The sequence below is a fragment of the Acartia tonsa genome, chromosome 1 (assembly GCF_053477335.1).
Source record: "Acartia tonsa isolate MP-2025a chromosome 1, ASM5347733v1, whole genome shotgun sequence".
NCBI classification, from domain to species: domain Eukaryota; kingdom Metazoa; phylum Arthropoda; class Copepoda; order Calanoida; family Acartiidae; genus Acartia; species Acartia tonsa.
Genome location: NC_137260.1, coordinates 40019857 through 40044424, shown reverse-complemented (window position 1 = coordinate 40044424; position 24568 = coordinate 40019857). Strand labels below are relative to the sequence as shown.

The 24568-nt window shown below is 37.3% G+C and overlaps 4 protein-coding genes across 4 annotated transcripts in view; 2 read left to right on the top strand and 2 right to left on the bottom strand.

The window, feature by feature from the left end:
• The first annotated feature begins 781 nt into the window (after positions 1–781).
• On the top strand, positions 782–15333 carry LOC145319348 (uncharacterized). Its single transcript, XM_080161429.1, has 10 exons — positions 782–863; positions 1137–1446; positions 1535–2367; positions 2435–2504; positions 2597–4530; positions 4916–4991; positions 5236–5292; positions 5531–5953; positions 13271–13582; positions 13955–15333. Exons 1-10 carry the CDS (start codon positions 786–788, stop codon positions 14110–14112), a joined length of 4251 nt encoding a protein of 1416 aa, XP_080017555.1. The 5' UTR covers positions 782–785; the 3' UTR covers positions 14113–15333.
• LOC145317452 (uncharacterized) lies at positions 8731–13222 on the top strand. The gene is made up of 2 exons (XM_080158582.1): positions 8731–9234; positions 13208–13222. The coding sequence occupies exons 1-2, from the start codon at positions 8788–8790 to the stop codon at positions 13220–13222; spliced, it is 462 nt and encodes a 153-aa protein (XP_080014708.1). The 5' UTR covers positions 8731–8787.
• A 376-nt stretch (positions 15334–15709) lies between the features above and the next one.
• On the bottom strand, positions 15710–16599 carry LOC145319354 (uncharacterized). The gene is made up of 2 exons (XM_080161440.1): positions 16512–16599; positions 15710–16056 (listed from the first exon to the last, which is right to left on the bottom strand). The coding sequence occupies exons 1-2, from the start codon at positions 16547–16549 to the stop codon at positions 15765–15767; spliced, it is 330 nt and encodes a 109-aa protein (XP_080017566.1). The 5' UTR covers positions 16550–16599; the 3' UTR covers positions 15710–15764.
• A 396-nt stretch (positions 16600–16995) lies between these two features.
• The window catches only part of LOC145327502 (protein tipE-like), a 166286-nt gene continuing 158713 nt past the window's right edge, over positions 16996–24568 (bottom strand). The window contains exons 5-9 of the mRNA XM_080171051.1: positions 19196–19305; positions 18652–18757; positions 18107–18141; positions 17777–17873; positions 16996–17110 (exon numbers count right to left, since the gene is read on the bottom strand). Of these exons, the coding sequence (XP_080027177.1) occupies positions 16996–17110; positions 17777–17873; positions 18107–18141; positions 18652–18757; positions 19196–19305 (463 nt within the window). The remainder of the gene's footprint in view (positions 17111–17776; positions 17874–18106; positions 18142–18651; positions 18758–19195; positions 19306–24568) is intronic.

Below are 24568 nucleotides of genomic sequence, written 5' to 3'. Positions count from 1 at the left end.
ATCATAAGGTGGTCACTAATTCTAAGATAAACTGCCCTTTTATAACAATTTATGAAATCACAAATTACTGATTTTCGTGCTTTTTAAAAAGTGAATTTAACCCCCCCTCCCCCCCTTCACCACCACATAGTTTTGAAGTAAATTAAAATACTAAGGATTATTTTTACCTTATGCCTTAGCCCTGCAAGCGGCCGCCCTAACAGTATACAATAAAACCAAGCCTAACCAGTACCTAAAATAATAAAGAAATGAACAAAAAATACATAATCTGATGTTCAATTTATTCAAATAAAGGGGGGATAGTAAGGTGCTCATTATGACACTTTGAGTGAAACCACACCTGTATTTTCTGATTAAACATATCCTTTAATTTCTGTTTTTTAAAGTCATTCTATTGTTATCCTTTCACTTTCACTATTGTTATCCTTTCACTTTCACTTTCAATATATTAGGGAATATTATGTGTATATATTTATATAAAAAAATGTTAAATATCTAAAATGCATTTTCTTTCTTTATGTAATTACAGATGGCATTGAGAATGATACTTTATTCTGGCAAATGGCCTAAAGATTGCACAGAACCTATGGAAGGGATTGTTTACAATACTGACATGTCATTTAAGCCATTTTAGAGGTCTTAAGTATCAAATTGAAAAAAAAAACATATAGCAAAAAGACCTCAGATTACCTGCCAATGCATGTTTTGGAGGTAAAATATGTGTGTAAGTTCTTTTTTAAAGTACCTTAAAAAAACATCTTTATAATAATTGTATGTTTCAGAAAATGACTATGGCTGTAACACTGACTGTTGTATGCTTAATTTTAATCAGCTTTCCAACCAACTTAGATGCAGAAGAACAGGTTAAACAAAATAATAAAAATCCAGAGAAATCATGATATTCTCATTTATAATTGCTAGTAAAGCTGTTTTCTTATTTTACCAGTTTGACTTTACCTAATTTGCTGTCCCTTTCTGAATAAATAGGTTTTTTGAATTGAAGTAATATGAGTTTTTGGTTAATTTTATGTGAGAATGCATTTTACTAATTAATACTATTTTTTCCTAGTCTGTCAATTTGTTATTTCTAGTGATATATGTATATATATATATATATATAATTGTTTTAATGTTAGGTAAACTTCAAATCACGAAAGCTACAACAACTTGACTGGCTTTTTGGTGGCAAACCTAAAACTCAAATAGAGAAGATAGATGAAACTTTAAAACTTCCTACAATGGATACCAAAGAAATTGACAAGGCTTTACACAAGTTGATGAATCTTACAGGTGACAATGATCTATCTCCATTGGAGAAAATTAAAACTTTTCAGAAGTATAATTCAACTGCTGAGATTGAAAAGGAAATAAAGAAAATTGAAGATGCTAATGACATAGACAAAGTTGTAGAAACACTTGAGAAAGAGTTGAAAAGAAATGTGACAGGTATACTTTTTTGGCATTTAATCTTAGTTTAAGTCGTTCATATAAAAAAATAATTTCATTGAGAATCTACTAATATAACATATTTTAGGCAAAGATATTATTAGAAGAATAATGAAAAATAAAACAGAAGATATTGGAATGGAAGCGACAGTTGATGAAATTTTAAACAAAGTTAAGGAAGATGCTGAACCACATGATATTCTTGCAAAATTAAAGAATGAATACAAAAATAATGCTCAGGTTCAAGAAATGTTTAATGAAATAGATGGCAAAATAGAGAACTTTAAGAATAAATCAAGGAATGCTGAAAAAATCAAAGGTCTTGGAAAGGATTATAATAGTACAAATCAGTTAAATGGACATCATAGAAACTCAACTAATAATCTTAGGAATGGTCATCATGGAAATGGAACACATTTAAATAATCATCATGGAAATGGTACTTACCAAAATGGTCATTATGGAAATGGTACTCACCAAAACAGTTATCATGGAAATGGTACCCACCAAAACAGTTATCATGGAAATGGTACCCACCAAAATGGTCATCATGGAAGTGGTACTCACCAAAATGATCACTATAGAAATAGAATTCAAAATGGTCATCATAGAAATGGTACTCACCAAAATGGTCATCTTAGAAATAGCACTCACCAAAATAACCAACAAAAGGGTCACCATGGAAATGGAACTAATTATAATAGCAAAAGGAATGGTCACCATGGTAATGGAACTAATCATAATGGCCACAGAAATTATCACAATGGCAATCATACTAATCCAAAAAGTCAACAAAATGACCATAAAAATAGTTCAAATAATAATAGTCATGATAAATCTCAGAATAACACAAGTAAAGGTGGAATAAATTTAACTAATTTATTAGGAAATCTGTTCAAATCTTCATCAAATAAGACACAGGTTTGTTTGGTTTTTATTTTTATACATTTTAGAAGTATTTAAGCATAAAGTTAGCATTTTCTTTTAGAAGAAAGAGACAGAAACAGATTCTGGAGGTCTAAGTTGGCTGTTCAAAGGAGCAAAAAATATTGTTAATGGTAAGGCTTGAAATAAAGAAAATTAATTGAAATATTAATTATTTGATTTTGAAAATCAATGTTGCAATAAATTGATATTCATTCTTTTGTAGAAAATAAAGAAAAGAAAACTGGAAAAGAAAATAATGACACAAGCAAGACAAATTTAGAGAAAGAGAAGGAGAAGATAAAATCAAATGGAGATAATGAAAAAGCTAGTGCAAAAAATGAGAACGAAAGAAACAAATCAAAAAGTGAAGAAGTAAAAAATAAAGACAAAGTCAAGATGGAATCAGAAAATGACATGGATAATAACAAGACAGAATTAAAAACTGAAATGGAGAAAGACAAGATGGAATCAGAAAATGACTTGGATAAGGACAAGATGGAATCAAACAATAAAGCAGATCAAGACAAGATGGAATCAGAAAATGATACTGACAAAGACAAGATGGAATCAGAAAATGAGGAATTAGAAAATAAAATGGACAAGGACAAGGAAGAATTAGAAAGTGAAACAGACAAAGAAAAGATTGAATCAGAAAATGATACAGACAAGGACAAGGAGGAATCTAAAAATGAAACAAACAAGGACAGAGAGGAATCAGAAAATGAAACAGACAAAGACAAGGAGGAATCAGAGAATGATACAGACAAAGACAAGATGGAATCAGAAAATGATACAGACAAGGACAAGATGGAATCAGAAAATAAAACAGACAAAGAGGAATTAGAAAATGAAAAAGAAAAGGACAAGGAGGAATTAGAAAGTGAAACAGACAAGGACAATGTTGAAATTGAAAATGAAACAGAAAAGGACAAGGAGGAATCAGAGAATTATACTGACAAAGACAATCTGGAATCGGAACATAAATCAGAAAAGGAGAAATTAGAAAATGAAACAGACATGGACAAGGAGATATCTGAAAATGGTGCAGACAAGGACAAGGGGGAATCAGACCTTGAAATGGATGAAGAAAAGATGGAATCAGAAAATGAAACAGACAAGGACAAGGAGGAATCAGAAAATAATACAGACAAAGACAAGGTGGAATCAGAAAATGAAACAGACAAGGATAAGGAGGAATCAGAAAATGAAATTGACAAGAACAAGATGCAAACAGAAAATGAAACAAACAAAGACAAGATGGAATCAGAAAATGAAACAATCAAGGACAAGGAGGAATTAGAAAATGAATTACACCAAGAAAACAAGGAATCAGAAAATGAAACAGACAAGGATATGATAGATTCAGAAAATGATATAGACAAGGACAAGGAGGAATCAGAAAATGATTCAGTCAAGGACAAGGAGGAATCAGAAAATGATACAGACAAAGACAAGATGGGATCAGAAAATGAGGAATTAGAAAATAAAACAGACAAGGACAAGGAAGTATTAGAAAGTGAAACAGACAAAGAAAAGATTGAATCAGAAAATGATACAGACAAGGGCAAGGAAGAATCAGAAAATGATACAGACAAGGACAAGGAGGAATCAGAAAATGATACAGACAAAGACAAGGAGAAATCAGAGAATGATACCATCAAAGACAAGATGGAAACAGAAAATGATACCGTCAAAGACAAGATGGAAACAGAAAAAGATACAGACACGGACAAGGAGAATTTGGAAAATGATACAGACAAAGACAAGGGAGAATTAGAAAATAATAGGGACACGGACATGGAGGAATCTGAAAATGAAACAGACAAAGTGAAATCTGATAATTATACCGACAAGGACATGGAGGAATCAGAAAATGAAACAGACAAAGACAATGTGGAATCTGATAAAGATACAGACAATGAAAACGTGGAATCAGAAAATGAAACAGACAAGGAGGAATCAGACAATGAAATGAATAAAGAAAAGATGGAATCAGGAAATGATACAGACAAGGAGGAAACAGAAAATGACAAGGAGAAAAACAAGACAGAATCAGAAAATGAAATGGACAAGGATGAAAAAGTTAAGAATAATACTGGCATAGATCTAAGAAGTGTCCTGGGAGAAGCATTAAAAAATGGATTCTTTAGATCAAAGGTATATTATCACATGGTAACTTTGAATTTTTTACATTTTATAATCTTCCAAAAGGTTTGTTAGGGTACCATCCAAGAAACTTTTAGTAATAAAAATTAAGGGACAGATGGAATGGTTACCCTATAATATTTATTAAATGTACAAAAAAAGGATTACTTTTAGAAAAGGTGGACATTTTCCATGGTTTACCCCTCCCCCTCTAATAGTCTGTAACCATCCACTAACCTATTAACATTTTTTTTTAAACTGTGAGTAATCAGTCCACCTATTTATGATATCATAGTGGACAAGTATACAGATAAACAATTTTCCTAATATTTTTGAATTTAATAAAGAGTAATCATTATAATATAGACATTTAATCTAAACATTTTGTTTAAATCAGGAAGAGATAGAAAAACAAGAAAAGCCAAAAGCAAGTTCTGGTTGGTTATCAGAAATGGCAAAACAAATTGCAAATAGTAAGATTTTTTTATTTAAATAATCATCTTGTTATAGAAAAATTTATTCAGTTGACAAAAACTCATGTCAATTAGTATTTTTACTATTAAATTAAATTCCCTCATATTTATTTTTATTTTTTTTAATTCTTTTTATTTAAGGAAAAACATCCAATCTATAATTAGTGTGATAGCAAATAGTTCATATAAAGCCTCTTGGGGGAATTCTTTAGCATAATTTACTATGAATTCAATATCATTTTAGATAATAATCCAGAAAAAGAAAACAAACAAGATAATGGCAATAATACAGAAAAATCAGGTAGATATGATTAATCTCATTGTTCTCTTAACTCTATTATTATATATAATTTAAATTATTGACATGTGTGGAATTTCTAAAATTCTATGTAAAAACAGAAATATATGAATTATTAAAAGGGTTGTTATAAATAATTTAGCAATACATGAGAATTCCAAATTAATTTAATATACAAATACATTGCATAAAAGGAATCTATAATGAATTTATGTTATCACATTTTTATTAATTTTCTTAGATTCTATGAAGCCAGAAAAAGAAATTAAAAAACCTCCTAAAGACAAGAGCAAAGAAGAAAAAGAAAATGAGAAAGAAAACAATGAAAAAGACGAGAAAGATAAAGATAAAACTAACACTGAAAGAGAAGATAAAGAGAAAAATAAACATGAACAAGATAAACCCAAAGATGACAAAGATAGAGAGGAGAAAGAAAAAGATAAAGTAGAAAAAGATAGAAAAGAAAAAGACAACATAAAGTCAGATAATGGCAAAAATGAAGAAGTAAAGTTTACCAGAGACAAGAAAGATAATCTAAGAGTGAGCCCAGAAAAGGCAAAAGAATTAGAAAAGAAGAAAAGTGCTCTGGTGGAAAAATTGAAACGTTTAACTAAGAAGAACAAAGTTTGGTTCATGAAAAGGGACTCTTGTGAGGGTGTAACTGGTAAAATTTATTTATAATTTTAATGTGGTATTCGGCAACCGTGAGCCATGCCTATGGCACCCCTGACCGGGGTTCGGGGAAGGGCCAACGGCCCTCCCCCGAGTCCTGGGGAAGGGGTCTGCCGACCCCCTCCATATGCCTAAAATTAATGATTGAATCTGACAGCCTTATTATGGTTAAGCTGCATTGTTAATTCCCCCCACCCTTTCCAGGGATGGGGGATCATTATTGCCCAAACTGACTATTGTATATGTATTATATTGCTTTTATTTATGATTATTTATACCTATCTGTGTAACTATTGTTTGTTGTATATAGCTTTAGTAATCCTTAGACCTTCAATAAAGGGACAACTGAAATAGATGCTGTTTGTTATTTAGTGATTGTTAGAGAAGCGTAGCTTCTCTATAGTAAGGTGTCCACGTCTGTTCCCACTGCCGTAGTCTAATTGAACTCTGGTGTCTGCCATTTATCCTCGGCGGATACCACAACTTTTGGTGACAGCTGTGTGAGATTACGGCAAACCACAAGTGTAGAGCAGACGCGCAGCTAAGGCTAAGGTACTCCCAGCAGTGAAACTGGCAAAACTGACACCAGCAACCTGAATTACCCACCCTGGATAGCAAGGTCTAACTCTGCATCCGGCAGTTGTGGAAGTGAAACAGCGAAACTTGACGGAGAACCGCGAGAAGCGCCGACATCTAACGGAGAATTGAGCGCTCAAAGGGCTGAAACAGGCCTGCGGACTGGCTGAAACAGGCCAAATAAGTGCAAACGGCTGAAAATAGGCCAACAGTTACTGCAAGAGATAGCAGGATCCGAACCAGCGGCGCTAGCAGGACGGGACATTCCCTGCCGCCATCAGCCGGATTCGGATACACGGCGCTGCAGGACGGGACATTCCCTGCCGCCGATAGACTGAAACAAGCCAAGGATTCGAACCAGTGGCGCCGCAGGACGGGACATTCCCTGCCGCCAACAGTCGGATTCGGATATACGGCGCTGTAGGACAGGACATTCCCTGCCGCCGATAGGCTGAAACACGCCAAATAGCTGCGAGCTGCGAGCCAACATACGAGTGTAGTGTACCAAAGCAGAGAAAACTACGTCAACTCCAAGTATCCTGAGAGGCTACAGCGCAGCCACCCATCTAGAAAAGCAGATATTATATCACATTGTAGGGATTACCACCCTAGTGTGATGGCTAAACAATAGATTTATGAGCAAGGATTGGCAAACAATTTGTTGTGTATTGTGATAAAACTAAAAATAGAACAGGCTTGGTAAACAAATCTGTTATGTATTGTGATAAGGCCAAAAATAGAATCTAGATGTAATATAACAATGCCTTGATAAACAATCTAACCACCCAAGCCTCCAGCACAACAAAATACACCCCTTATTCCAGAGGAAAGGGAGGGGCCCACTCTCCATTGAAGAAAAACATCAAGGTGACATAACAAATAAGCCTATGATTAAGGAGAAAGGGCACCATTACCTCATCACACAGTTACCTCAAACCCACAGCACTCCCCCCCTTCCTCACAAGGGGAACGGACGGATTTACCCCGTCCCCTCATGCGCTTCCCCCCTCCTACCCACACTTGACTAAGTCCGCCCACAGTGTGGAGCTAGCGACCGGGAACACAGAGCGCCATTTACGGGTCGCGCAACAGAGTTCGGGAAATATCATAAAATTCAACGGACAAAGCGGACCAATGAGAGAGCGAGTTGAGGGATAAGTGCGCGTTTTACCTGTGTGCGCGGATTTGACGGTGCGTAAGTGCGCTGCAAGGAAAGGAGATTTCACGCACACACACACACACAGGAGCGGAGCTACTCCATAGCATCTAACAGAGGAATTTTTAGAAAATAAAGAATTACAAGCTTCTCCCTCCTATCTATAGTGTGATAAGGGAAAACCAAATCAGTTCCTGACAGCAGTTCAGACCCTCAACAGCTATCTACCCCTACCAGCCTACTCTACAAAAAAACTCAGAATAAAACTAGTGACAAGTACATCTAAGTTATATCCTTGTAACTAAACCACCAACCTAGTGATAAACAGTGTTGGCTGCTAGGCTAGAAAGCCACAAGTGATAGACATTTATCTTATTGCCTTATAACTTTGTGTTCCGCCGCTGAACCGTTGACCCGATGGAGCAGCCGCAAGCGCCAGGAGGCGACCAAGCCTAAGGATGGCTACAGGATGACCCCCAGCCGAGTATCGCAAGCTGATGCTGAGTAACCTGCCGGAGTATAGAGGGCCGCCCAAGCAATCTTGGAGCTCCCACATCCGCAGACTCGAGATGTCATGGGCAGCTTACCGCGTGCCACCCCATGACACCCTCAACCGCCGCAACGCCCTTTTACTGTCACTAGTAGGGCAAGCGGCGGAAATGGCGTCTCATCTGTTTGGCGAGGCAGGCCAAGCCTTGACTTACGAACAAGTCAAGGCCGAGTGTGAAATGTTATTTCGTCCAGCCTTTGAATCCCAGACTTTGAAGCAAGCCTTCAGGGATTACAGGCAACACTCGACAGAACCTATACAAGCATACATATCCACAAAGTGTGCCTTGTATAGGGAGGCCTACAGCCATGAGGATCTCGAGTTATTAATCGATGAATTAAATCGTGGCATTCGTAACGCTAATGTGAAACGTGAAATGATGAGTCATGAGATCGCCTCTGTACCTGAGTACACGAGGCGAGCCATGTTCACCGTCACAATGATTACCAAGCAGCTGAAGGAGGGTGTGTGCCTAGTGGACGCCACCGACGGGCTTATGGGATAAGCCAGCGTCCAGTTGCCCAATTACGACGAGTCGGAGCCAATGGAGATTGGCGCCTTGGCTCCGGGTCTCCACCAGATGGGGAAGGTCGCTCCAGATGACAAGATTCCAGGCCGCTGTTTCCGCTGCCAAGGGAAAGGCCACCGAGCTCGAGACTGTCCGACGCCTATGGAAGTCAGCCAGGAGGAGAGACGCACCCAGCCACGTCATGACCGTCCTGCCAAGTGTGAGCGTTGCCACTATGCTGGCCATACGGCGGCCGAGTGCAGAGCCGACTGGGACCAGGTAGCCGGCCGTAGGCGCACCGCAGACAAGGGCGCTCCCCCAGGAAAGCCCAGCAGAGTAGCCAACATGGAAGGGAGCGCGCCCCCAGCACCACCGCAGCAAGCAGCCGCCTCCAACGCAGCGGGCCGAGCCGATGGAATGCCGCAGTTTGGGACCGTTCCAGCTAGGATCAACGTACTGGGAGGCGCGGCTGAACCCAACCGGGTTGGCCTGGGTTTCAGTCTCAACCACCTGGGGCCGGAGTTTGTGCAGCCCAACAACATTGCCGAGCCAGAAGTTCTGAGGCCCCACCCCTTTAGCTTAAACATGATGGGGCCTGCCCGACCAAGCCTACCCAGCAAGAGTGGAGGGGCGCTACCCAGCGTCACTGAGACGGTGTACGGGGAGGCCCTGGCGGCCGTTGAACGAGAGAGGCAGGAGGCGCTAGCCAGCGCATCAGAGTCGATGTTTGGGGCGCCACCCGGCGCCGCCACCTGTGATGACTGGGGGGTGCTATCCAGCGCCTCCAACCTGGTGCCTGGGGCGACAACCGTCGCCGCCACCGAGATACCTGGATCCTGGAACGAGCCAGCAGTCCCAGAGGCCTCCAACCTGGTGCCTGGGGCGACAACCGTCGCCGCCACCAAGATACCTGGATCCTGGAACAAGCCAGCAGTCCCAGAGGAAGGGGTGACACCCGTCACCCCCAGCCAGCCAGCGCCACCAGCCTGTAGGGAGAGCCCAGCCATACACCATCCAGCGCCCCCTGCCAGCCGAGGGAACCCAGATGCCCAGCACCTCCAGTCGAGCCAGGATAAGTTAAATTTAACAAATGTATTGTATCCAAATTATTGTAAAACCCCAACCTTGCCTGTGCCTCATGCACCAGAGGCTGGGGAGATTGAAATTTGGGGATATAAGGACTTGCCTGTGCCACATGCACCTGAGTTCCTAGGGCAGGGGAGGGATGTGAGACAGGGCGAGCCTGTGCCACCCGCACTTCAGCCCCATGCCACTGGGCATGCCATGGACAAGGGAAGGGACCACTTGGGGCTAGGGGAGCCGACACCCAGGCAGGCGCCAGTTGCCTGCCAGTCTGTCATTGGGGAGGGTATCGGGGTGCCCCGGACACACAAAGATAACGCTCAATGGAAATTTGTATCTAGCCAGGAGCAGCCCAGCCGTGTCCAGTCCCAAGAAGCAGCCGTGACCCGAGCCGAAGATCCCCAGCCGCGTGCGAGAGGTAGATGGCTGTCTGGTAGTTTTTCACACTGGTGGATGGTTCTGTGGGGACTACTGCTGGCAGCCGTGTGGCCTACAACTAGCTACGTCCTGGTAGGGTGGGACTGCGCCAACCCCACCCACATCACAGCCTACAATAAGGAAAAGATGTGTAGCACGGAACCGCTACACCAGGAGGTGCCCCTGGGCCATGAAGTACATGTCCTGCAGCAAGTCAAGATTAGAGAAACAACAGGATACAGTTGCCAGCTCACCGTGTCCCAGTGGACATTCAGGTGTGGGGTATGGGGTCACCTCAAGGTGACCTCGGTCCCCACCCTCATGAGGCCAACCAAGATTGATCCAGAAACGTGCCAAGACCTGGCCAGGAACCGAGTCTACACGCTGCCAGGCAAGACCCAGCCACTGACGTTTCAGCTGAACCACCCCCTGTTCTTCACCCTCGATATGGTGGGCGCCTTGGTCAACAGCCCAGAGGGGGTGGGTTGTGAAGGGGAGGACGTCCACTTCGAGGGCCAGCTGTACCGCAATGAATTAGTGCTCCAGGAACGACGGCTGCTGGTCAAGGAAGAGACCTACGTAGTAGAGGATGGACGGGTGGAGTCTCAATCTGACCACCTGACCCTAGAATGTCCCCATTCCGAGCTGTCTTGCATCACTGGGGAAGCAACCTATGTGTGGGACCACCTGGGGAGAGATTGCCCCTTGAGGCTGATCCGCAGCCTCCAGCCTAGCCTAGTGATGGATGCGTTCCTGGTTGACCATCAAGCTCAGTTCTTCATCAACATGACCACCCCCACCGCAATAGTGAACTGCGACTTTGAGGCCCATGCCACCAACCACCCAGCATTGTTCGTGGCAGCTGACCCGGCCGCGGCAGCGCTGCCCAGAGTATCGGCCAGGGATGTTGATGTCCCCCTGCAGGCCCAGATACATGCAGGTTACATTGGATTTACCCTGGAGACACGCATGAAAAGCACAGCGGCAGAAGAAGTAGCGGCCAATTGCTGGAAGCTCCAGCAACTAGACCCGGCCCACCCGGTGCGTGTCCAGGGGAGCACGTTCTCGGTGCTGAGGGGAGATGTCCTGCTCCAGCTTACCTGCCAACGCAACAAATACGTTGTCCGTGAAAGCAAGGAATGTTGGGACAAAGTACCAGTGGAACCCACGGGATTTGTAGACGCCGTGACACGGGTGTATAGCGGCCACGCCACCAAGATTCCCTGCTCCTCCACCTACCCCCTGACTGTGCACGCGGAGGAAGGCTGGATAGAGTTAACCCCCGCACCTAAGAAGAGGCCACCCCCGCTGGATACGCCCAAGCAGCTGCTGACAGAACCCTTGGATGACTTTAGTTCAGGGGGCTTGTATTCGCAGGCTGAGTTGAACGACTGGCAGCAACTGCTGGCGTTCCCAGCGTATAAAAGCGCCATGCTGACCGGCCTGTCCTATGGCTCATGCGTTCAGCAAGGTAGCTGTTCGGCCACCGGGGACCATGGGATAGTGTCCTACAATATCGACCGACTGGCGGAGGAAGGAGAGGCCGCCCTGGATGTCTGGGCTGGGTTCAGACAAGCTATCCCCGAGTGGGGAGATGGCGCAGCCATACTGTGTTTGCTGTTGTTAATCCTCAAACTGCTGGGGGACCTGACCATCATTTCCCTGGCAGCCGCACAAGGAGGTGTATGGGCCGCCATGAATGCGATGTCACAAGTGTTCCTGTACCATCCCACCTTGTACAGGAAGGCCTTGGCCAGAGCCCGGCTCACCCATGCTAAGTCCCGGGACTTTTCAGTAGACTGGGATGCCATTCCCATCGGCCGGGAAGCCGCCGAGGAAATGGTGTCCATGCAATCAGCCGATAGCGGGCATGACCGCCCAGGCAGGCCTGGACCGCCCTCTGGAAGACCCCGCGGCCCCTCGGGAGGTCAGGCCGCAGCTCAGACGGTCAACTTGGCAGCCAGTGCCCCAGCCGCTGCCAACAACAACCAGAATGCCCCGCTGCTGACCGGCCCAGCAGCAGCTGTGCCACACGCCAACCTGACACCTGCCGGCGCCGAGCTACGTGTCCAACCGAAACCAGCCTCTACCTTCTACCCCACGTTGGGAGCCCATCAGCCCTGAAAATCACCACTAGGATTCCATTGAATCATTATCATTTGTATATATCTTAGCCCTAAGGAGCGGACCAAAGGCCTCAACCACTGTCGGAAGTCTGGCAGGGAGGCTCCCTCCCAGCCTTCCAAGGGGAGAGTTGTGGTATTCGGCAACCGTGAGCCATGCCTATGGCACCCCTGACCGGGGTTCGGGGAAGGGCCAACGGCCCTCCCCCGAGTCCTGGGGAAGGGGTCTGCCGACCCCCTCCCTATGCCTAAAATTAATGATTGAATCTGACAGCCTTATTATGGTTAAGCTGCATTGTTAATTCCCCCCACCCTTTCCAGGGATGGGGGATCATCATTGCCCAAACTGACTATTTTATATGTATTATATTGCTTTTATTTATGATTATTTATTCCTATCTGTGTAACTATTGTTTGTTGTATATAGCTTTAGTAATCCTTAGACCTTCAATAAAGGGACAACTGAAATAGATGCTGTTTGTTATTTAGTGATTGTTAGAGAAGCGTAGCTTCTCTATAGTAAGGTGTCCACGTCTGTTCCCACTGCCGTAGTCTAATTGAACTCTGGTGTCTGCCATTTATCCTCGGCGGATACCACATTAAAACGATTTTACTGAATAGGACTGATAATTATTCAAGTTGTAATAAAATGATATTTTTATCTCAAGAAGGGATAGAACAACTATTAAAGATTTTATTTATTTTAAAATAGCTATCCTTAAAATAACAAAATTAAATAGTCACAAATTTTCTTGCAACCATAAACATTTATATATAAGTTAAGTTTTAATGCCAGAAGAAAAACAATCCATGGAATTGAATAAAGTTTTTAGTTAGTTGAAGAATAGGCAGTTAGATTCTTTTTTTTTTATTAACTTTAAACTTTAACTTTAAAGGAAATGTATACAAATTCAAGATGAATGAGACAAAGCCATCAATGATGTGTAAATCTAGAAACCAAAAGTTATGCTATTGCTCTGGGGACGACGACATTCAATCCAACTTTACTGAAACTTGTGGAACATGTAAGACGACATTAATACCTTCAAAATCAAATTCAACAGACAACAAAGAGAAATCAAATAATTCAGAGTCAAATAAGACAGAAAAACTGACAGAAAAAGGATTGTTTATCAAGTTTTTGAAGCATCTACAAGAGAAAGAGAAACTAGGAGAAAAAGAGTGGGCTTCTTTGGATAGTAATGAAGGTAATGTTATTTATCAATTTACTTTTTATATACTTAATAAAGTTCAGAATAATGTACATAATAATTTTAAAAAAAAACTTTCAATCCTTCTTAGTTTCCAATAAAAGATATAAATACATACATAAGCAAGCATAATATATCATTAATCTATCAACCATATGTCACATACCTTTATTGCTATTTTAATACACCCCCTTTGAATTTTAATTTTTAAAAGTGTATTGGGCTACCTTTGGGACTCAAGCCCTGCAGGGTCCTATTAATACAGGGCTTATTTTACTTTTTTTTAACAAAATCATATAGCTGTGATCCATATGAATTATAGGAAAACAATTCTTATAATTGGAAAGTTTATAATCTTGTATTCCCTAGAATGTACAAGTCCAAGTAACCCAGTAAAATTCTCTGAATCCCATCCCTCTGAAGAGTGTGATGGACCTGGTGTGAACAAATGTGTGTGTGTCAGAAATCCGGGAAAACAAGAATTCAAGAAAATCTGCGGACTCTGCACCTTGACTCTACACACATAAAAGGAAATATGATAGAAGAAAATATTTTTGTGTTTTCACAATAAGAAAAATCTTGAGCACTGAAAAAAAATATATTTTTTTAATATTCTGCTTCGTGGCGTTTATTTATTTTTTTTCCATTTCAAAATTTTCTTTTTGTGTAATAAAAAAAACTTTGCATTTATGTTTTATGATTATGCTAAAATTGAATAACAAAGATGTTAAAAATAATGCTCAATCAAATAATATATTATTTTTCTTATCTATAAATAAAGAATTTATATAAGCGTAAATAGACATATTTTTTCAACAAAAGATTTGAAGTAAAGCTATCTTGCAATTTCTTCAGTTAGTCTGATTGATTGAATATTTGTTAAGTATTTCATTGTATTTCTTTGGATATTGGTTGATTTTAAGATATAACATGATAATTCTTAACATATGAGTTTCTTAATTAGAAGCATTTGTCCTTTCTGGCATCAAAAACTAGTTTACTATTGCAGCGCTGTTTATAGACAAAACTAACCCTAATGTGACAAAATTGTAATATATATATTATTTTATCAGATATCATATAGGGTATAGACATTCCTCATAGGATTCCGATATTAAGACTTCTATTATTAACAGATTATTTACATTTTCAGATAAATAAATCAAGTGAGAAAGTAAACAAGAATAAGACAAGGATGACAACTTCTTAAAAGCTAAAGTCTACATATCAGACGACGGTCAAACAAACATTGTCAATCATATAATGACAATACTCTAAATAATATCCATAAATCTGGATAAAATGTGACGTAACGTAGCCTAACTATTGGCCTACTGACGTTTTTAGATTAAGATACTTAGCTTATCAAATATTGCTTTTTCGTCCTATGAATCATCATAATATTGTTTACTTAATTAATATCTTTTTAAAATACATATAAGGTTGCAAAATTTTCAGAAATTATAATACAAAGTTATAGATAGATGAGGGAATTCTAAATAGAGACTAACAGCACACAACTAGTAAGAAGCTTCGCAGCCCAAAGACTATTTAATATTTTGGTTATCTTCTTTTAAGCAACTTGACATAAGCAAAGTGTTTATTAATAAAACTATTATAAAATATATCTATTTATTATAACTATATAAATTGAAATATGTATTACAATTCATTTTTATGTTCAAATTTGGAAGATTTTTAAAAGTTATTCATTGAAATAAATAATCATTTAAAATGCACATAAAAAATACTAAGTATCTCTTTTCATGCTGCAAAGCTTTTCGTACAGCCACTTATGATTGTAGTGACTTATATTGAAAAGTCATTTTAATCATTACATAAATAACCAATTATTGAATTACACCCTCCATAAGTAGTAAAGCACAAAAAAAACAATGGATTGATAAACGGACAAAGAATAATATTAAGAAAGATACAAAATCCGGAAACCTCATTGAAAATATGTCTTTTGTTGCAAAATCGACAAACAAAGTAAATGTAATCTAGATGCTTTTTGGAAAGAGATATCTTCACAAAAAATCAGCAATCATCATTCAATAGCAGTAGACAAAATCAAACGGACAGACATAGTGAATTTAGAGTAGGTTCGTTCTAAACAGATTTGAGATTATTTATTTGTTACTTTTAAAAAAAATTTCTTAAATGCATTTTTGTTGTATTAATCTTTCTTTTTAACAGATTTCGCAGGTAGCGTCTCTAAATGTTGTAGCGCTGTACTACATCCAGGCAGATTCTCAATATTCCCAAAATCCCAACTCAATTTCTTGTCTTTGGAAGATTTGTCAATAGTTTCAATGTTATCACTGTCAGAAGTATTGATCTCTTCAATAATGTTATTATTTGGTTTGTCTTCACTGTGCTCTTCTATTTCAGCTTGTTCGTCGTCACCTGACAGTTCAGCACGTTTCTTTTCAAGCTCGCGCCGCTTGGCGTGTAAGGCTCGCTTATACCTGAAATATTACAATGATATATCGATAATACCTTTCTAATTATTAGTTAGAGTAAAACGTTGTTACTTTTGCAAATTTGAACAAGTAGGAATCGTCAAACGTGTTCAAATTTTGTTCAAGATTCCTGTAACAAATAGGTATCTTCCAGGATAATAAAGCAATATGTTATATGCGTGGCAATTTCACAATTATGTTGTAAGAATATGAAAGTTAACATTAGAAATAGAGCTGATTGAACTAAAAAATATTTTTTTATTAAAGTAAAAGTGTCCCCACCACCCCGTGGACCCGGTGTCGATTTTCAATTATGTCTTGACTATCAGCCAATAGCGTCGAAAATACTAACACAGCCATTAAGGAATTTGCTAGCATACGTAAAAAAGTCTCCGACAATGGATCCAGATAGTTATCTGGATTATGCATCTAATACTTATGCATTTATTGATTATACTAACCTATGAAGTTGAGAAGGAGTTAAGCGTATTTTTTCCATAGATGTTGGTGGGCTGGGGCAACATCTAAGGGGGTTACACAAAGAAAACACTCCTACAACGTTTTATTAAATAATTCATTTTGTATGTATGTCAGTCCTTTAAGATCCCAAACGCTCAGGTGTGGAAATATATGTAATAAGGTTTTACTAACATTATGCAATTTTAAAGTTTGTAATTTTTTTCTTTTTTGGAATTTATCAGCTGGCAACTAGTAAGTAATAATTAAACAAGCTGCAGCCGAGCTTCAAATCCTTGGACAAATTATTATTAATTTCACTCAGGGTCATTTTTTCTAGGGGTGATTACTCAAGGGCGAGTTATAGTACCCTACCCCAAAATAGCTAAAAACCTTTCCAGGATCTATGTAATGCTATATTGTAAATGAGAACTATAACGGTCCAGCGTTGAGCAAGATACTTTGGTACACATAGGCATCGCGTTACTTTTATATAAGGATTAAGTTATTTAACAAGAACGTTCCTAGCCGACACAGAGCATACAGAGTAAAAACAATAAATGTGCCCAGAGGGATTAAACTGTAGGTCACCTCTTCTTTTAATCTGAAATAGGTAACTATGAAATTATATAATTATGTTAGTAAAAATATTACAAGATAAATTCAAATTAAGTTATTAGCGACTAAATCTTAACAATCCATAAAAAACGTCTTTCTTTTAATTAGTGTAACGTAATAGTCAAACAGACAAACAATTAATTAAATAATATAATACTAGCAGCTTCGCCCCTAGCCTCTAGGGGGTTTGACCCATGAGGTAATTTTAAATAAAAAATATAAAAAATTTTAAAAATAAAATTGAAAAATTGAAAAAAATTTCTGGTGCTACGCCCATAATTTATGGGCAGCAACAAAATTTTTTTTTTCTGGGGGGGGCAGGGGATTTTCATTTTTTGGGCCGGAGTTGGGGGTGTCCCACCCCCCAAACAATAGCTTAAAACCACCACAGGACCAATAGGTATAATATATATAGGTATATACCCTGAAGAGTAGAATCCGATCGGTTCAGTGGTTACCGAGATCTTAAGGGACAGACAAACGGACGGACAGGCAGACAAACATCGTTCTACTTTGTATTATAGATATGCTCGTTAGGCATGAGAATTTTCACATTTTAATGGAAGTGCATAATATTTTCTTTCCACTTTTCTGAGAGACAGACTGACATACATTTGAAATTGTAGAGAAGCATCACAAGACTAAGTTTTACCTTTTGAAATCAATTTCAGTGAGCGCAAATTTTGGGTCTAAATGTGAGACCCAGCAAGGATAGCTTGTGTTGGATAATCCATATGTTGAGAAAAATTCTATAAAATGATCATCTATTATTTAATAAATAAAAAAAAATGTAGGGAAAGATAATAAATTAAATCAAATATTTAAATGTTTTTCATAAACGTAGCCAAATAAAATTTAACAAAAGAATAATTTGACAACCAAACATTTTAAAAGTTTTTTAAAGATATGTAAAAATGTCATTAAATTGAACAAGGAAAAGTATAATTTTTTATTCAGAAAAAAAGAAAGAGGCCACACTTACCATGGCAATTCAATCTTGGGGGATAACCACAGCCTATGACAGCAAAGGATTAGAATATACATAATTTTATTTTGAGGGCAACAATCTTTTTTTCTATTTTTCATAAATCCTTTACAATTAGATTAGAGACGGGATATTGTGTATCAGCCCAAACCTCGCCATAACTGAAGACGTTAAAAGGAAACGAAGAAAGTCTATCAAAAAATCTGCATGTGACGTCATAAAAATGAGGGATTATCCATCTCTTTTGCAGGGGTTTTCTTTCCCACTCCTTCTCTTCTAATCCCTCATTTTTATGACGTCAGAATTTTTTTTAAGGAACTTTCATCGTCTTCGTTAAAGGGTGTCTCGTTTTTTCATTTAAAAATGAACATGCAAAAGTTACAAAAAGTTTTGGGTTAGTTGTCTATAGAGCGTAAGCCTAATGGTATTTGGGCTTTAGACAAAACTTATGATGAATTTAGTCTTTGATATTCCAAAATTAAAACATGTGGAATACCCGACCTAGTCTGACCCGACCTCAATTTATTATACAATCCTTTCCTTTGACATTTGGGAAGAGTTTTGCTATTGGCTCCTCATTTGTGTTGGGGGTGCTGGAAGAAGAAAGGGTGGACAGGCTCCCCCATGGGGGTGATATTGGTGAAGAACCTAAAAGTAACAAAGATATTTGTTTTCCATTAATGTTTTTAAAAAATCAAATCGTATGTTCGTAAGAATCTTACTCACCACTGAACCGATTTAGGAAATCTGTAAATTGGTTTCAGATTTTTTGCTCACCTTATAATAACCAAGACATGCCAAAAATGAAATAGCTCAGCTGTGCATTCTATTTTAGATTAGCGTATAGACATATCATAATTACAGGGTAGCTACGCTATTATCAATATATACCTGAAACTAGCGTATAGTTAACAAGGACATGCCAACTATGAAACAGATCAGCTAAGCTGTGCATCCTTTTCAATATTGACGTATAGACATTTCATAATTATAGAGTAGCTTCGCTACTAACTCAGCTGAACATCCTTTTCAGATTGCATGACGTATAGACATATCATAATTATAGAGTACCTAACAAATGCATACCTGAAACCAGAGTATAGTTAACAAGGACATGCCAGCAGTGAAAGAGCTCAGCTGTGCATCCTATTCTACAGCTAGTCCAAGTACAGTTCTTCAACCCAATCAACTCAGCACTGAAACAAATATTTTAGATTACAAAAAATCGCCAAAAACAGTTGGACCAATATTTATTTGCTTTTATATAATAAGGGTGTAAAAAAACAATCGCTTACAATTTAAATGGTCTTAAGTACTTGACATCTTGGAGATAGACCCCATAATGTTAAGAGTTATTGATGGGGCATGTGAACATTCGGCTGTCTTTTTAATAGTAAGAAAAATTGTGCAAGATTTAAGTTATTTTTTCAAAAATTGCTTTATAAACATTCCTGCCACTAAGCAAGAGGGGACAAAGTGTCTCAAAAAAATGTGACGCCATGTGAGAGAAGTGGGAAAGAAAACCCCTAAAAAAGAAATGGATAACCTTTCATTTTTATGACGTCACGTGGCTAATTTTTGAGACGCTTTGTCCCCTTCCAATTAAGCTATACTTTTTGGCTCTTTTTGTTTTTGTTAATTTTATTTCTTTGCTACTTTTAAAGAATTCTTGTTAAATATTTATCCATCCTCTCATCTCATTTCATAATGATTTCTAATTGTTGGATAATTCCAGATTTTTTATCAATTTGAAATGTTAAAGTATGCGTCATCGTGGCTTTTACATTTATCTTATACATAAATGCAAGGATACATGGAAAGTTAATAAGAGATTAATTATTCATCTATGTTCTTTAATTTATTTAAGACATAGGTGAAAATTACAAAGAAGGTGTATCAACTTTTTTTTTATAGCTAGCTGGTTCTTTTAGTAAGAAGTAGATGTAAAATTTTTCATAGAATTCAGATATGCAATCGGTTTTTTGTAGACCTCTTATTTTTTAAGTAATTTAAGTTTTTTTAAAAAATAATTAAGTCGGTTTTAAGGTACTAAAACGCAACAAAATAAAAGAAGAAAATGGCCAGTAAGAACAAAAATAGTAAGATCTTTAATTTGACACCTTACTTTTAAAATTCTGTTGAGTAATTATTGAAAAAATCTATTTTTTTAACCTCTGTTTAATAAAAACTTTAGACCTAAATATTTTCTCAAACAGACATAAAAAACATGGGTTCATATATACCTTTAGAATCAGAAAAATATTACGAATCCATTGTAAGCAAAATTGAAAAAAAGTAAAAAAAAAAAAAATATAAAAATGGCCAATTGTATTTTTTGTTCTGCCAACACTATCGTCTTCCCTTTTTTACCCCCTCTATACCCCCTTCCCATTTTTATAGTCAATTCAAGAGTTAAGACGTTGCCTGTACAATATAATATGATATTTTCATATAATTCCTTTTATTGTAGTTTATATACTATATTGTAAACTTTTTTTTCAATTTTGCTTACAATGGATTCGTAATATTTTTCTGATTCTAAAGGTATATATGAACCCATATTTTTTTACTTGTGAAATGATAAAATTGAGTTCAAAGTTTTTATTCTCGTGGGTTTAAAAAAATCGATTTTTTCAATAATTACCTGACAGAATTGAAAAAGTAAGGTGTCAAATTAAAGATCTTACTATTTTTGTTCATAATTGCCATTTTCTTTCTTTTTTTTGTTGCATTTTAGTACCTTAAAATCGACTTATTTTTTTTTTTTTAAACTTAAATTACTTAAAAAATAAGAGGTCTACAAAAAAACCGATTGCATATCTGAATTCTATGAAAAATTTTACATCTACTACTTACTAAAAGGACCGGCTAGCTATAAAAAAAAAAGTTGATACAACTTCTTTACTCAGTTAAAATACATAGCTATAGCTGCCCACCCAGCCTAAAGAACCCAATTCTAAAAGGTGTGTTTACTTTTAACAAATATGAAAGATTTTATCTGTTTTTTTTTAGAAGATTAGAGTAAAACAATAGATGGGGAAGGGTTTAAATATTTGTATATTCCTACCCCGTAGTCCTTGTGCCGACTTTTAATTGGGTTTTTGAATATCAGCCAATGATGTCGTGAATATTAACACAGCTAAGTCGATACAAAAGAGCAGAAAGCCAGATAGTTGTCTGAGTTATACTTCTTTAATACACTTATTTTTTTTGAAGAATGTGACAAACATATACAGCTTAAATAATGTTTTTTTCTCATTCTTTCAAATAAAAATTATTCTATCCCTATTCCAATAAGCTAGACAAAAATGCATTTTGATGTAGAATCATAATGTTATTTCAAATCCTGTTTTTTTTACATAAAATGTCAGGAAATCCAGAGATATAAAAAAGTACATTATATTCTCTTTAGTTATTTGAAATTTCCATTTAAGACGGCAATTAATTGTTGGTTTGATTGTTAAAAACTAGTTATAGAATAGCTGCCCTACTGAAATTAGTTTTTACATATACCCTTATTCCTGAAAATCATATACATATAACAAGTTAGTGAAATGTTTCTAGGGAAAAGTGATACATATTTATATTATATCACCCTAAGTTACCCTATTTTAACAGTTAACCATGAATGACTCCTTTTATTGACAATGAATTCCAACATAATAATTGTTTGTTGAAAGATTTCGACAACCCCTGAACTGAAAGGGTTCTCCTTTAAAGTAAAACTTCTTGTAGGTTCAAGAAAGTCTTATTAATATTTTGAGGGGGAAATTAAGATAAATCGACCCTAGAGAAAATAACCTCCTATTTTTACTTTTTCTTTTAAAAACTAAAATTAAAAGTTAATGGTCATCATAAAATATTATAATAAAATGGTAAATCCTAAGTTTTTAAAAGTTTACCGAGCTATTTTTATTTTTTGTTGCTATATCCCTATATCCTGACCAATGTTTCCATGTGAATCTAATAAATTATGCATTGACTGTTTGTCTTACAACATTTTACTTTCTTATATAAAATGTCAAATTAGTGCAATTTATCATTATAAATCATGTAAAAACAAGGACATTTTTCCATAAGTAGCGCAGCAATTATAGGCTGACAATGTTTAATTGGAAAAATAACAGTTACACAGATATTAGTGTTACCCTTATTAACCCTTTACAGTCGGGCCCCTTGCCGCACCTTAATCAGTCGGGGGGGGGGGGGGGTATTATCTCAGTTCCTATTAGAGCTAGAGGGCTAAATTTTTTTTTGTGCAAGTCCCCTGTTTGATAATGAATTTCCGACCTTTTATAAGTCTGAGTAAATTTTCGCTTCCTTCACCCTTTTATTTAACAACCTTTGTTTTTAGGTCTTTTTTTACTTAAAAATTTCAAACGGCTGTAATTTTCTTATTTTTGAAGCTAGAAGAACAATTTTTTTCCAGAAAATGTTTATCTTTATGTAAATTTTACATTAGAAATATCAAAATATAAATTTCAGCGGCCGCAGCTGTACTTGGCAGCTGCCAGCCGCGCAGTCGGCGGTCGGAGGGAAAACGGCGGCGGATCTTTATGAAATTTTCATACGTTATGTAGACATGTAAGAAAAGCTTGAGTTTAAAATTTGAAGTCTTTAAGTCAAAAATTGCGGCCACAGGAGCCTTTTAAAGATTTCTGGAGACCTGGAGGATCAGGACCTGCAGGATCATACCTGGAACCTGAAAGTGATTTGAACACCTATATTTATTATACGGATGTACTACTAGAGGATATTTTAGTATTTTGGTATGATAAAATGCTTTGTTTTAGACAAAAAATATTTTTGCTATTTACCTGGATGACCCTGCCAGGTTTGCTGGCATCCTGTGCCCGCCAGGATGGAGATATTCAAAAAATTTCAACTCTCAGTTATGTGTCATACCCGTATTACCCATACCTAAAAAGTCACGCAGATTGGGCTCTTTATCTTTCACACACAGAAAATGAGATAGAAAAAACCTGAGGGGGGGGGCGTTCAACGCCCCCCCCCCCCCCCGACCGTTAAGGGTAAAAGTGCCTAACGAGCACAATAACCCCCAAACCCCTTATTTTTAAATTTCCCCCTATGTATGATTTATCTTAAAATTACATATTCTTAAGGGAGGAGGGCTGACTTAATAGTTATTTATCTCATCTTTTTATAAACAACTTTCCGCTGGTATTAAAATGAAAAATTATTAGATTATTATGCTTATTATAAAGAAGCTTTGCTACCTACACTGCTATTACGTTGCTATTTTTGTTTAAAATGTAAATTATTAAAATAAATGTTTTTGGTAGGTTGATTATGTATTTTAAGTACAACTGCTATAAAACAGCACTTTATGATTCATGAAGCAATGACAAGAAAAAGAAATTTTGACAAAAAGTAGATTGCTATTACCATGTACCATACAATAAAATTTGTAAAGCGGCTAGGCCGATTTTTTACCTCAAAGTACCTTGTTAAGCACATTTAACAAAACGAAAATAAGAGGTGATTGATAATTTTACCCAGTACCAAATATTACCTTATTTTATATTGGGTTCTAGGTAGCCACGCAATGTTTATGCACCAAAGCTCTAGGACCCGCAGGTGCGTAGAAATATAATCTCTCTTATTAACTTATTTTAAAAAGTTGGGGGTATCAGTGCTCGACAGGCACTTTGAGGGAAAGCACCAACTTTACGGCTGGCGAGTCATGTCAATAAGAAACTGTTAATGCTCTTTTTAATCCATTATATATTCCTCTTATATTGTGTGATTTTCTACTATCCCCCTGGTGTTAGAATTAGGTTTACACAGAGATTGCCCAAATTTCTGCATAAAACTTTGCTGTGTTCTTCGAAAACTGTAAAAATCTACCCAGAAATGCCGCATATTTAATTAAGAATACCTGATTAATACCTATGGGGAGGTTGATAAGAATGATTTCAATTATGAAAAAACTATATGTATTAAAAAAGTGTAAAAACACAAAAATAAAAAATACCAATCAGACTGATTTCTAAAGATTTGCTAAATAATGCACTTTACTCCTAGTCTAATTTTTTTTGTCTGTCAGTTTTCCAACGGCGCTATTAGAGAAAGTTTTTTTATATAGCTTATATCCAATAATGAAATTAATTCGAAAAAAATCACGAAACCTATACGTGTTTTTCAGCTGTCGTTGGGGGGCATACATCGTAAAATTGACGACCTCTCCGTTTGCCCCTCAAATATTATTTAAGATTTATTTCACTTGTTGGTTATACACCTTATATCTGATTTTTAAATGTCTTTAATGTGAATTATACTATTTGAGAAAATGAATTGATTACTATGGTCCAGATTTCCCTCCATCGACTTTTCAACTCACTTTGGCCAACCATCTGAAGGACTATTCTAAAATTCAAATAAATTATTGTATATTTAGGTGATACTGGGAAAATATCTATAATACAAAGTAGAACGATG